This window comes from Euprymna scolopes, chromosome 3 (assembly GCF_053919585.1).
Source record: "Euprymna scolopes isolate OS-2025 chromosome 3, ASM5391958v1, whole genome shotgun sequence".
Taxonomy (NCBI): Eukaryota; Metazoa; Mollusca; class Cephalopoda; order Sepiida; family Sepiolidae; genus Euprymna; species Euprymna scolopes.
In genome coordinates this window covers 146,098,916-146,112,934 of record NC_136484.1, presented here as the reverse complement: position 1 = coordinate 146,112,934, position 14,019 = coordinate 146,098,916, and the positions used below count along the sequence as shown (strand labels likewise).

At 30.7% G+C, this 14,019-nt stretch overlaps 1 protein-coding gene across 1 annotated transcript in view; it reads right to left on the bottom strand.

Annotated features, from left to right (window-relative positions):
• Positions 1 to 13,692, bottom strand: part of LOC145259709 (meiotic recombination protein SPO11-like) — a 1,082,117-nt gene extending 1,068,425 nt beyond the window's left edge. Inside the window, exon 1 of the mRNA XM_080117391.1 lies at positions 13,147 to 13,692. Coding sequence (XP_079973517.1) covers positions 13,147 to 13,307 — 161 coding nt within the window. The 5' untranslated portion in view covers positions 13,308 to 13,692. The remainder of the gene's footprint in view (positions 1 to 13,146) is intronic.
• Positions 13,693 to 14,019: the final 327 nt, after the last annotated feature.

The window sequence follows — 14,019 nt, the reverse complement described above, 5'->3', positions numbered from 1 at the left end:
TATCTAAGGTGCTGCGAGCGTCCTTAATGCCAGGGTAGGCAACAACAGGTCCCATCTCACCCCTGCTCTCCAAGCGGTCTGATACAGAGGGTTAATACCAGTTTTGCTGCATGTACTAAAGTTAAAACTTCTTTGGTTTATCACACACCCTAAACCTTAGTTGAGAGATGTTAACCAGTTTTTGAATATGAGAAGTGTAAGATAATAAAACCGGATGAGAATTCAGATGTGGAGAAACTATATTTGGATGTCGAAGCTATTGAATTTGTTCATAAGTTTTGTTAGCTTGATATCATTTGAGGACAGGAATGAACTGGTAATAATATAAAAGTTCAGATTGGGTGGAATAAGTTCAAGTAACTTCTGCTATTACACACTAGCAGAGAATTACCACTGCTGAACAAGGGAAGAATCTATCAAGTACGAGTATACAGTGATGGTTTGGGAAGTGAAATATGGCCAGTTAGGGTTTTGGACATGCATGGAGAAAAATGATAGGAGATTGATACAATGGATGTACAATGTGTTTCTTAAAGACACGTTTAGATCTGATGACCTCAGTGAAAGATTAAATCTAGACAGTATAGGAAGATGTGTGCAGAATAAGAAACTTTGTTGGTATGGTCGCAATGAAAAAAATGGATGAGAGTTCTTGGGTTAGTTGGTAGGGGAAGGATAAGAGTTCTTAGATTAGTTAGGAGACAGCCAAGGAAAACATCAGAGGAAGCGATAAGTATTTTAATTATCTTCAACTTTTACAAAAATTATTTTTTCATAAACAAAAAGAGGTGTAGTAAGGTGAAAGTAGTCATCCATTTGATCTTTTCTCTTACCAGTTTCAGTCATCAAAATACATTTTCACTTGGGCTAACCTTAACTATCTTCATGTGGTTTTGACATTTATTTACAAAATAAATATGCAATTTCATAAGTGATTGGGGTAGGGATAGTCAAAAATACTCCTAAAATAAACAAAAAATAATCAAATAAAGTGTTATGTGTGGTGGTTAGTTGGGACTCTTCCAAATCTATCTGGGTATTAGGTGCTCACTGTTTTCCAGGTTATTTTTCTTGTTGAAGAGATTAGTATGTTTTAAGAAATTTATTATTTCTTATAGAATAAAGGATTATATATGCTTGGTTTAGTTGTTTTATTTTATGGTATATCAATCCCTTTCAGGATATTCAATGCAAAATCCAAAGTTTTTAGACTTCAAGTTCTTTATATCTTCAAATATTTATTCATGTGTTTCGCTTGGTTGTTTTGTAAAATTGTTTTTGTTTTTAGTTTTGCAGAACATGATTGAGTTTTGGAAAAGAGGCAAAGTTTGCTTTTGAAGCAAATTAAATGCAGTGGGTCATTCTGTGCCAGATATTGTTGAAAATGAATAGTTATTCGAGCATTTCCATTGTATTATGTTTTGTTTTTTTCCATTTCCATTTGACTTATGATTTAGTATCAGGTCTTGTGTTTGAATACCATCTGTTTTATTGGATTTGTTCGTGGTATTTTGATGGTTTTCTTACAATTCCATTTTTTCTATTGTGCTATATCTGTTACATAACTTTTGTTTATCTCTGGATTAAGGTTGATGACCTGGCTTGTAGATATGGGTGAGGACTGTTTATACTGGGTTTTATCTTTGTATGGTTTTGTAGTTTCCATATAACAAGGTAGTTTCTTTTTGGGGGTTTTTTTGTTTTTGTTTTTTGAGATGTTGATGGTCTAGATTAGGTTAGGAGTTCGTTTAGATTTAGATTTGCTAGTTTTCTTATAAGGTCAAATTTTTGGCATTCAGTGGTTTGCAATGATTGAGGTACTCTTGAATAAAAGCGGCAATTTTACAAACTTCTGGGAAGGAGATGTTCTGGGCATATTTAATTTTCATTAACTCTTTCTTTTTTCCATTCTTCGCAGAAAGTTAAGTCTGTGAAATGTTCTCTTTGGTAGTTTACACATTTCAGCTGTTGGCAAGTGGCTTCCTGGTGGTCAAATCCATCTATTCTAAAATTTTTATATAATTTCCTTTTGATATACCCGTTATAACAAATTTTTATATATATATATATATACTAGCATGGGTGCCCGGCGTTGCCCGGGTGTTTGGAGGTGTATGCTGAGCAAAAAAAAGGGGCTAATTTTTAAAACTTTGACCCCTATTATGACCCCTGAAAATTTATTGTTTTGGCCTTAAATCAAGTTATTAAGTTAGATCCATGTCCACGGAAGCTATATCTAAAATTTCAAGTGTGGAGACCCAAAATTGTCGGAGAAGTTCGGTAGAGTTCTCAAAGCTCAAATCGTTGAACTTTGACCCCTTAATCGCCAAATTTCTGGCTAAAAACGGATCACATAGATTTTTCCAAATCTCAGTACCCTGTATATCAAATTTCGAGTCTGTAGACTAAAAATTGACAGAGTTATTTCGTAGGGAAATGTACACAGACACACACACACATACACACACACACACTTTCACTTTTATAGATATATAGATTTAAAATTTGAGTCTGACAGAATGACAAAATTATATTGCAAACCGATATATTAAACAAACGAACTTCAAAGAGACAAATGAACACATAAGTAAAAAAAAATTGTATTAGAAAACATTTCTTGATTATTCCACGTCTTTTTTTTTACAGACCTGACGACTGAGGTTCGCTCTTAATAAAAATTGTTTTTTATAGTCTTAATTTTGACTTCCCTTTTCATAAAAAACTAAAAAAAAAATCAAGAAAGAAAAGAAATTTAATTTTATTCTTTTTTCATTAATTTCTTTCTGTGCAAAGCAATTCTTTCAAACTTACTCTGTTTCCAAAATGTTTTTATTTTATTCCCCTCCCCCTTCATTCATTTTCCTCCGCATCCTGGCAAGTATTAAAATAAACCATTTATAATATTTATTCATGGATTTATTTACTAATCATTTCTTTTGTATCGGTAAATGAATTCCATTTAAAAAAAAAAACTGTAAAAGTCACGTTAAAGGTGATTAAGTTGGAAAGTAAGTAAAAATTTACCCTTTTTACTTTTATACGATTTCTGATCACTTTGAAAAAGGTGTGTGTGTTTTAAAAATGTTTTTTAACTGCTATAATCTCATTTATATATATATATATATATATATATATATATATATATATATATATATATAACAACGTGAGTATTCATATCGTGTGTTTGTATTACTGTACTGTAGATTCGAAAAAATAGTCAAAAACAAATATATAAATAAATGTTATCAAAGGCAAGATAAGTTACTTTTCTACCTAACTGGATATATTTGTTGTGTTTTTATTCAATGTAATATATTTATTCAGCTCGAAAAACATGCAGTGTTTACCGATGTGTTGGAAAATTCAAGATGGCGTCTCACACCCTCTTTAACACCGTAAGTTTGGGAAAAGGTGTTATAAATAAAAAACTATACAAAATACTATTAAAAACCCGCCGAATATATGTCAACCTATGTCACGGTAACATATATTGAGCGAGTTTTTAACAGTATTTTAACAGGGCACATCGTAAAAACTGACCCATTAATTTTCCCGAAGTAAAAACTATATAGTTTTTAAACTTTTAAAACTATACATTATAAAAAGAAAACTGTTCGAGTGATTTTTTTTTTTTTACATGGGTGTCACCACTTATCAAGGCCCAGAGGCCACTCAAGGATAAGGGTTAATAGGTATACATTAGTCATTGTGATTTTAGCATAGTAAACAGTGGGAATTTTGTAACTTGGATTACTTGAAAAAGAAAACTGTTCGAATGATTGAAAATGAAAACAAAATAACAATGTAAATATATTGATAAGAAAAAAACAAAAACAAACGAAGTTTCCGTTTCAGGAACCCGATTTTAATTTTATGTCGTAATCATTCAACTCGTTAGCGGTTTTATTCAGCGATTAGGGATAACCATACGACATATCTAATTACCAAAGCGATTTTTTTTTTTTTTATTAAAACTAAACCTGTTTAGTTTTAATGAACCAATTTTTTTAAAGCCAACACTTTAGTTATTTTGAGAGCGTGCAACTGCACCCGAAAAGATTGATTAGGAAACTCCAAATCCTTTTATGACGCGAAGAAAAAAAAAAAAGGCTTTTTATCGGCTTAAATGATAAACTAATGTTAAATATTAGTATTTAATATAATGAGATATCAATCTACACAATTTGCCATCGATTTTGAAATAAAATGAAATCCTGACATTGTGATCATTTTTGCAGGTGTTATGTGCCAAATATTGAAATAAGAATGTTTAAATTTAATTATTGTAATTTAAGTCTTTAATTTTAAAGTCGATTTTATTTATAAAATATCTTTTTAGAAATCAATCTCAAAAACAATCTGAACAATAAATCTCTTTTGTTATGGCTAAGTTTTTGTCAAGGGTAGAAATTATAATAGACAAGTATTCATCCATGATGACATTTTACCGATTTCCTGGTTTACAGGTATTCTTGCTAAATTTCTTCGAAAGAATTGACGTAAACAATACTTCAACTAAATACGTATATTTCATGCAATAATGACTTTTGTTTCTTCTGACTTTTCCTAAACTAAACATAAAACATCGGTTAGGGTTAGTTTAACATTCTGTAAAAGTACCTTCCGTTTTTTTGTTTTTTTTTTGTACCTGCAGAGAAGGTAAAAAACCCATAAAAACTGGATATATTTTTCGTGTTTTTATTCAATTTAACATGTTTATTCAGCTCGAACAGCATACAGTGTTTACCGATGTGTTGGAAAATTCAAGATGGCGTCTCACATCCTCTTTAACACCGTAAGTTTGGGAAAAGGTGTTATAAATAAAAAAAACTATACAAAATACTATTAAAAACCCACCGAATATATGTCAACCTATGTCACGGTAACATATATTGAGCGAGTTTTTAACAGTATTTTAACCGGTTTTTTATTTATTACACCTTTTTCCACCTTTTTACCGTGTTAAAGAGAGAATCGGCCGCCATCTTGAATTTTCCAATACATCGGTAAACACTGTATGCTTTTCGAGCTGAATAAACATGTTAAATTGAATAAAAACACGAAAAATATATCCAGTTTGGTAGAAAAGTAACTTATCTTGCCTTTGATAACATTTATTTGTTATATATTTGTTTTTTGGCAACTTATTCGAATCTATGTGTACAGTAATACAAACCCGAAATGAATTTAAGACCACGAGTGAAATGAGAAAATGAAAAAAATCACATTTACTGTGTGTGTTTACTTTTTATGTAAGTCAGCGGGTTTGGTTGCCATAACAACGTGATGGTAGTGAACGTGTGTGTGTGCGTGTGTGCGCGTGTGCTTGCTAGTACTACTACTAAGTTTGTAGGAGCATTTGATTTCGTGTAGTTTAGTTTCGTATATAAGTTTCGTATTTTTTTAATTTGTAAATAACAAGTTATTAAAAAATTAAACCCTTCCAAGATGGACAATAAATAAAGCCATAATATTTTATGGTAAAGGTAAGAGCGTAGAAACCATTGTTTTTTAGGAGATGTGATTATTGGATTAACCAATCAGAAATCGTCTGTGGCACACACATCTCTGTTTTTATAGATATATAGATAGATATATATATTCAATGAACATTTATAAAAAAAATAATCGGAATAAACAAAGAAATTTAGTTGAGCAAATGAACCAATGAAAATCTTTACGCATGCATGACCCAAGGACCGGTCATTAAACAAAAAAATGCAAGTGCGCACGATCCCATTTCCTCCAGGAGTATTGAAATTACTTTTTCAATTAAGCAGGGATCAATTTTCTATATAAATTTAACATAGAATGGACACCTAGTGATAATTTTTTTTTTTTTTAATTTGCTGCAAACAAGTAGTTTTCTGGATATTAAGCAATGTGATTTCTTTATGTCATCAGTGGTGGCCATTTCTGCACGTACAGAAATGACCACCATGGATAACATAAGGAATGTCACTAAATAGGGTTTGTGAATGATACGAGAAAAATATTACATTCAAAATGTTTCTCATCGTAAACATTATTATATGAGGAGTCATTTCTCATATCACCTGCAAACCCTATTTAGTACATACGTGCAAAATGAATAACCGATACCCCTTCCTTTACTTAAAAAGGTACCAAAAATCAGGAAATTAACCAATTTTAATGAAATTATCAATATTTACTAAATAATGATCACATAATATAATGAACCTATTATTTTTATTAGAATCTTACTAGAAATGGATTTTTTTTTTTTTAAACAGAAAACACCTATAGTAAAGTTATGGTTTTCAGCAGTAGAGAAAAAAATATGAATGAATTTATTTTTACTTTTTTTATAAAAATAAAGAATCATAAATTATAACAATAAAAAAAGAAAAATTAATTTCTTCAGGAACATTACAAAAAAAAAAAAAAAAAGCCCCTAGAAACCATATTAATGAATTCGATATAACTAAGAAAAATTAATTTCTCGAACTACTGATATGACCATTGAATTATGCATTTTTTTTTATATTTTCACACAAAAAAATTATAATTGCAAAAAAAATTTTTTTTTTTAAATTACGTTTTGTATAATTTTTATATGTAAGATTCTAATATTTTACTTGATTGAATGAATGTGTAACTTTCAGCGTAACATTTTTGAAAATAATTATAAAAAATTTTAATTTAAAAGCAGGAACACAGAAAAATAAATTAAAAATAAGGTAAAAATTCATACAAACATTCACGATAAGAATACACAGATGCATGACGGGAAAAAAAGAAAACCAGCACTCCCTACCTCCCTCCAACTACCTGAACTCACTTTCAGACAGCCTTTTCACTTTGACATTTTGCGTTTCCGTAGAATTCTTGCTTAGATGAATGTTTGTTTTTGCTTGTGCAAAGCCAGAATCTTTCACTTTTGAGGGCTAATTAAGCTATTTTTTTTGTGCAAACAAGGTGTTTTTTTTTATTATTATTTAATTCAATATCTTATGACTTTACTAATTATCTTTAAAATAGACCCAGAAAACTAATATTTATTTTTCAAATTATTTTTACAATGAATTTATTTAACTTCAAAATTTAATCGAATTTGTCAGTTTCTAAATGTGGCTGTGATAACATTTTTCGGCGCTTCAACACTAGTAGAACAAAATTTTAGAACTTATAATACTAAATTTCACATAAAAATAATGGTATGCTCGTATTCCTTGTATTTTTAAGATGATTATATCCAAAAATTATGAAAATCGATAAGGTAGAAAATTATTTATTAAAGAAAATAGAATTTGAAAACGATCGTATTTGTAAGACAGAGGAGTGTTCAAACGGGAGGTGATTTTCTTTTCAGTTTATTTTATAAAAACAAGATGGCCGCAATTTTTCACCTGCTAACATGATTAAAGTTGTTTTTTTAATAATTCAGTAATGTTCAGGTAATTTCGACTGCATAATTTGGAAACTAACATTGGGTAATTTAGCAGAGAAGCCAACAAACGACTACAACGAAAACAAATATATACAAGAAATAAATGTTATTGTGGCCAATAAAAGTTAATTTTATACCTAACTGGCTCGTTTTAGTTTAAGCAGTTTTTATTGCTCTTTATTTAATCTCAAAAATTCAGTTTTTCTGAGCGGATTTGAAAAAAAAAAAAAATTTTTTAAATGGCGGCATCTTCTTTGGAAGAAGAAGAAGAAAGCCTCATTTTGAATTATTTTTTTTTTTTTTTTTACGAGAGCATCCAGAGTACTATAAACACCCCAACCTCCCCCATGTTAAGAACAGCTTTCGGCATAAACACCCCAACCTCCCCCATGTTAAGAACGGCTTTCGGAATAAATAACCCAACCTCTCCATGTTAAGAATGGCTTTCAAGGTTGGGATGTTTATTCTTAAAGCCGTTCTTAACATGCGGAGGTTGGGGTGTTTATACTATGCTGGGTACTCCTGTAAAAAAAATACCAAAAAATTCAAAGCACCTGTAAACCTTGAATTCAAAACGAGGCTTGCATCTTTCAAAGAGGATGTCACTATTTTTTTCAAATACGCTTGGAAAAACTGAATTTTTTAGATTAAATAAAGAGTAATAAAAACTACTTGAAAACCAAAACGAGCCAGGTAGGTATAAAATTAACTTTTATTGGCTACGATAACATTTCTTGTACATATTTGTTTTTCGTAGTTATTTGTTGGCTTCACTTCTAAATATCTTAACATTGTAATTGATTAGAATTGACACACAAAAAAAAAATCAGTAGAAACCATTGTTTTTGTTTTTTTATCTGAAAACTCCATGTATCGACTACAAAATTTAATTCTGATAATTATAACTTTTTTTTTTTTTTTTTCACGTGTACAAATATTTTTTGGGGTTTGTATTACTGTACACAGATTCGAAAAAGTTGTCAAAAAACAAATATATAACAAATAAATGTTATCAAAGGCAAGATAAGTTACTTTTCTACCAAACTGGATATAATTTTCGTGTTTTTATTCAATTTAACATGTTAATTCAGCTCGAAAACCATACAGTGTTTAGCGATGTATTGCAAAATTCAAAATGGCGGCCGATTCTCTCTTTAACACGGTAAGTTTGGAAAAAGGTGTAATAAATAATAAACTAGACAAAATACTGTTAGAAATTCGCTCAATATATGTTACCGTGACATAACTTGACATATATTCGGTGGTTTTTAATAGTATTTTGTCTAGTTTATTATTTATAACACCTTTTCTTGAACTTACCGTGTTAACGAGAGAATCGGCCGCCATCTTGAATTTTCCAATACATCGGTAAACACTGCATGTTTTTCGAGCTGAATAAACATGTTAAATTGAATAAAAACACGAAAATTATATCCAGTTTGGTAGAAAAGTAACTTATCTTGCCTTATATATTTGTTTTTTTGACAACTTTTTCGAATCTATGTATACAGTAATACAAACCCATTTTTTTTTCTTTTGGAAATTAACTTTAGGCTTTAATCGGTGCTTCTACACTTTATCGCCAAAATTGGAGACGCCATTTTATTTCACACACCTGCTGTCCAAATGCAAGGGAGACACCATTATTTTAAACTATGGCCGAAGCATGAAATAAATAACAAAAAAAATTAAACTTCCAAAAAGAACTATGAAAAAAAGTAAATAAAGTGAAAGAAAGCATATATCCATAATTGTTTAATAGGAAATGTTTCGATTTAATTAATGAAACAGGAAATGAAAACCAAAACATTTATTGTATAAAAATTTATCAAAATATAATTGTAAAAACATTTATTGAAAAGCTTGCAAAATATTTTAATAAAACAATTTTGTAATGAAAGCAACATTGGATTTTTATAATATAGTTTGTTTTTTCTGTTGTTGTTTCTTTTTTAACAAATAAATAAAAAAAATCTTAAACATGTTACTTAATTAAAGTTTGAAAGGTCAAGAACAAATTAATTTAAATGATTGTTTTTTCTTTTTGTAACGGAGAAGTGGGTTGTTTTTTGTTTTTTTTTAAACTGAGAATCGAAATATAATTGTAAAAACATTTATTGAAAAGTTTGCATGAGAAAATATAATTTTAATAAAACAGTTTTGTAATGAAAGCAACGTTGGATTTTTATAATATAGTTTGTTTTTGTTTTTCGAACAAATAAATAATTCTAACATGTTTTTGAATTAAAGCAAGTTTGAAGGGTCATTTCTTTTTTTAACGGGGAAGTGGGTTGTTGCTTTATTTATTTATTTTAAACTGGGAAGTGGGTACAGTTCTTTAATCAACTCCAAAATACTTCTCAGTGAACTGTCTCAACTTCTGTCGCCACATAAATTCGGCTAGATATGACTCCACCATATGTGTGTGCGTACCACATTCTAGTTTATTTCTTTTTTTTTTTTTTTGCCTCAGATGCCTCTTGCCTCACACCACATACGCTCAACATGGTTTGTGCTTGAGTCCACAAAATTATACTGGTAATTCAGTATTCACACGAAAATGGTGGAATCCTTCCTGAGCCAGCAATCTGACACTATTGTCGTTCCTGGTCTTATGAACCGCTTTATTACTGGAAGTAATGTTCCCACGTCTCTACAGGGAACGGTTACCAGAAAACCTGATCTTGTGGCAGGTTCATACCCACCAATGACCCATAGCTGGCGTGGTAACTGGCCAGTGTGATGTTTTCGTTTTGAAAACAAACTTTTGTCGATTTCAACTTTGCATCGCTCGCCACCAATTTGCTGAGGGTGCCGCGCCGCGCGCATGAAATACTTGACGCACAAGTCCTGCATGAACATGTGCCAGTCTGCAATTGTCACTGGCGACTGTATTTAACACTCGGCACTGACCGTTTTGAAAGTTGCATTTTGTTTGGCCCAGAGATATATGAACAAAACTAATCTTTTAATAATCGCTTAATTAATCTTTTAATCTCTTCGGGCCCGGATCAAAGTGTAACATCTGTTCTGCAGATGCTGCTGCAGTGCAGCACTGCAGCAGCATCTGCAGACTGGTACAAATTATCGTAGCAGCAGTGCTGCACTGCTGCTGAGTGTTACGATAATTTGTACCAGTCTCTTGGCCTTGATAAGTGGTGATGCCTATGTAAAAAAGAAAAAAAAAAAAAAAACCTCTATACTGGGACAATTATTATTTTTGGTAACCAGAGTGCCCCCCTTTTTTGCCTACTTTTAGGGGAGCTGGTTTTTACCCCACATTAAAAACGGCCTTGTACCTAATTTGCTTTGGTGAGGAAGCAAATAAATACAATAAATACATTAATAGGTACATGTGAACCTGCAAAGAAGCTGCCATGCCTAATTGTTTTTGGTCTTGTTGCATTGTGAATGGGGCGCCATTTAAAACCGTCACGGAATTCCCTTGCAGGTACCATTCGTATTTCCCTCTCACAGGAACCAATTTGAGAACCTGCGAGAAGCCCATGTACTGGCAGAAAGTCTATCATCCTGATGTTACTATCAGTAGAAAAAAAAAAAAATAGACGTCTTCTTGAGTAATATTATCAAGATTCATTTTCTTCTGAAAGTAATAAATGTTAATCTTAGGTTAATTTATTCTTTCCCTTTCCGGAAGCAATCGTTCTCCACTTTAATTTTTTTGTTATTTATTTCATGCTTCAGCCATAGTTTAAAATAATGGTTTCTCCCTTGCATTTGGACAGCAGGTGCGTGAAATAAAATGGCGTCTCCAATTTCGGAGATAAAGTAAGCACCCTTTAATCTTTCAAATACAATTGAAAAGCAGTCGGAAATCTACAAAAAAAAAAAAAAAAAAAAAAAAAAGATAAACCGGCCTTGTCCCCCCGCCTATTTTTCCCCGCCATTATTGCCAGTACCTACTATTTAGCGACATTATCGGAATTACATTGCTTATGCTTAACATCTGTCAAACTAATTGTTTACGAAAGTCGTCATTTTAAAAATCATTAAAGTGGAAAGTAAAAATGTACCACAAAACCTTTGAGACAGCACAAAAAAATAAATTAAAAAAAAAAAAAATCACTTGCTGGCCAGAAAGTGGGTGCCCATTTTACGTTAAATTTATATAGAAAAGTGATCCCTATTCTTTCAAAAAGTAATTTTTTCCTAAAACTATTTCTCTGCGTCACTTTTAAATGTTATATTTGTTTTCAGCACTGCCGAAAACGCCCAGGAATCGTCATTGTAAAGATTTTTTTATGTAGTTGGAAAGAATCTTGATATTGACCAAATATTTTTCCACAACTTAATAGCAATGGTTATCTTGAACTTTTCAAAATGGTTGTCATTAAAAACAAAAACAAAAATTACTCTAGTTTTATGAAATTTGAGTCAATAATTTCATGACCAAACAAACCGTAATAGTATAAAGTAATTATTACAGTATTGTTTGGTCATTAAATTATTAATTGAACCAAATAGTTATAAAACTAGCAGCCATTTTGAAACTTAAAAGTTCAAGATAACCCAAACAAGTAAATGACATTAATTTAATAAAATTTCCATTCTAGATGAAATTCATTATTTTATTTTTTTTTAAACAAACAAAATATCGGTACTTATATATTTTTGGTACCGTGCTGAAATAATAGCGTTATTTCGAAAGCCATTCTTAAGATAGGGAGGGGAGACTGTTTTGTAACTATTCTATGCTTCCACCTCACAATTTAATAAATAAAAAAAAAAGATATCGTGAAACTTGAATTTAACCCGGAAAAAAAAATTTTAAATAGCGCGATACCAAAAATACATAAGTACCAAAATATCTTGGTGTTTATGCATCAATGTTACCGCGCTATTTCTTTAATAGTATTTTCAAGCCGTAAGAATGGGCTTCTAAATAATAACGTTATTATTTAAGCGCGGTAACATAGGTGCACATTGCACAAGTAACAAAATCTTACTTTTCATTTGAATTCTTGCAAAGTCGTATCCAAACAGTAAGAAGATGCATATTTTATTTATATCCTAATAACAAATGATTAAATTCAACTAAAAAAACATTTGGTAATTGTGCATCTGCATGCTGCGGCGCTCTGCGGTGAAATAACATTATTTAGAAAACCATTCTTAACATGGAGAGGGGGGGTTGCAACGATTCTGTACTTTCACCTAACAATTTAATAAACAAAAATATGAATTCAACTTGGAAATACTATTTAAAAAAAAAAAAAAAAAATAGCACGGTTAAATAGATGCATAAGCACCAAATGAAAAAAAACATTTAATCTAAAGAAAAAGATGATTTACTTAGTTTTTTTTTTTTTTTTTAAGTTTCAATATAAAAATAGTCATTTAATAATTGACTATTTTTTGTCGCTGTTTAACGAATTTTGGTACATCTACAGAATTTTTAACCGAACTGTTCTTTTTATTTATTTACTTTTTACCCTAAACTAACCTAACTTTTAGGTCGGCAAAAAGTTGGTTCGGTTCAAATTCTGTAGAAGCATCTAAATTTTAATATTTAAAACGAATAACTAAAAATGGAGAAGATTTTTTTTTTTTTTTCAAAAAGGATTTCAAATATAAACTTTAACAATTCAATTCATTCGTTAAGAATTTTCTTTACAAATTTATAACAAATAATTTGATTTTCTTCTTTCAAATATTTTCTTAATTACTTAATTTCTTTTGTTTTTTAATTGGATGGTTTTAAACTTTTCTTTCACCTTGAAAAACGACTCTGTTTGTCGCCAGAATAAAGATTGTTGAAGCCATTTTGATCTTCGTCTGCTGAAGAACTTGAATGATACAGCTGGGAAATGTGATATTCGTGCATTGTCTCTTGGCGTAATTCCACCAAAACTCTTCGGAAATCTTCAGATGCCATTGTAATAATTCGTGAGGGTAGGAGGCGCGCGACTCAAATTGAACAGACCGGAGTCGTTTATAGCGCGCATGCGCAATGACATTTAAATGTCACAAGTCAACTTTCTGTCGAAGTGTAATATCTCGACAGTTCACGTTAATAATAGCACAGGTAATAATGGGGTAATATCCATTGAGAGCGTATGGTGGTTATATGAGAAAATAAAGCTGTGTACGCATTATAAATGTTTCTTTTCTGTGTCTTATGTTATACATTAGTACATTAGGGGTCATTTCGAGTTAAAAGTTTATTTACTGCACCCATCTGAACTAGAGAAAATCATGATTTAAATGTGTATGTCTCGTGTAAATAACTAACGATGAATATCTAATATGGGCGACCAGACGGGTGATCAAAGCGTTAGATCGAGTACCGGAAAACGAAATGAGACCAAATTGACAACTGGCCTTTTTTTTCTTTTGCTTAAACTTTGCACTTTTCGGATTATTTTGTTATGTTTTATTTTCTTGGTGGATTTTTTTTTTGTGTGAGGAGGGTGGAGGAGTTTTTTTTTTTTTTTACAGAGATTATAGTTATAGGTAATTATTATCAACAAAATTGGTGCAAGTCCAGATTAGTAGTACTTGTAAACAAATATGAGTACCTTTTATTTTATTTTTAATAATAAAAAAAACTTACGACTGTTTTTGTTTTAAGAATTATTTTTTATTCA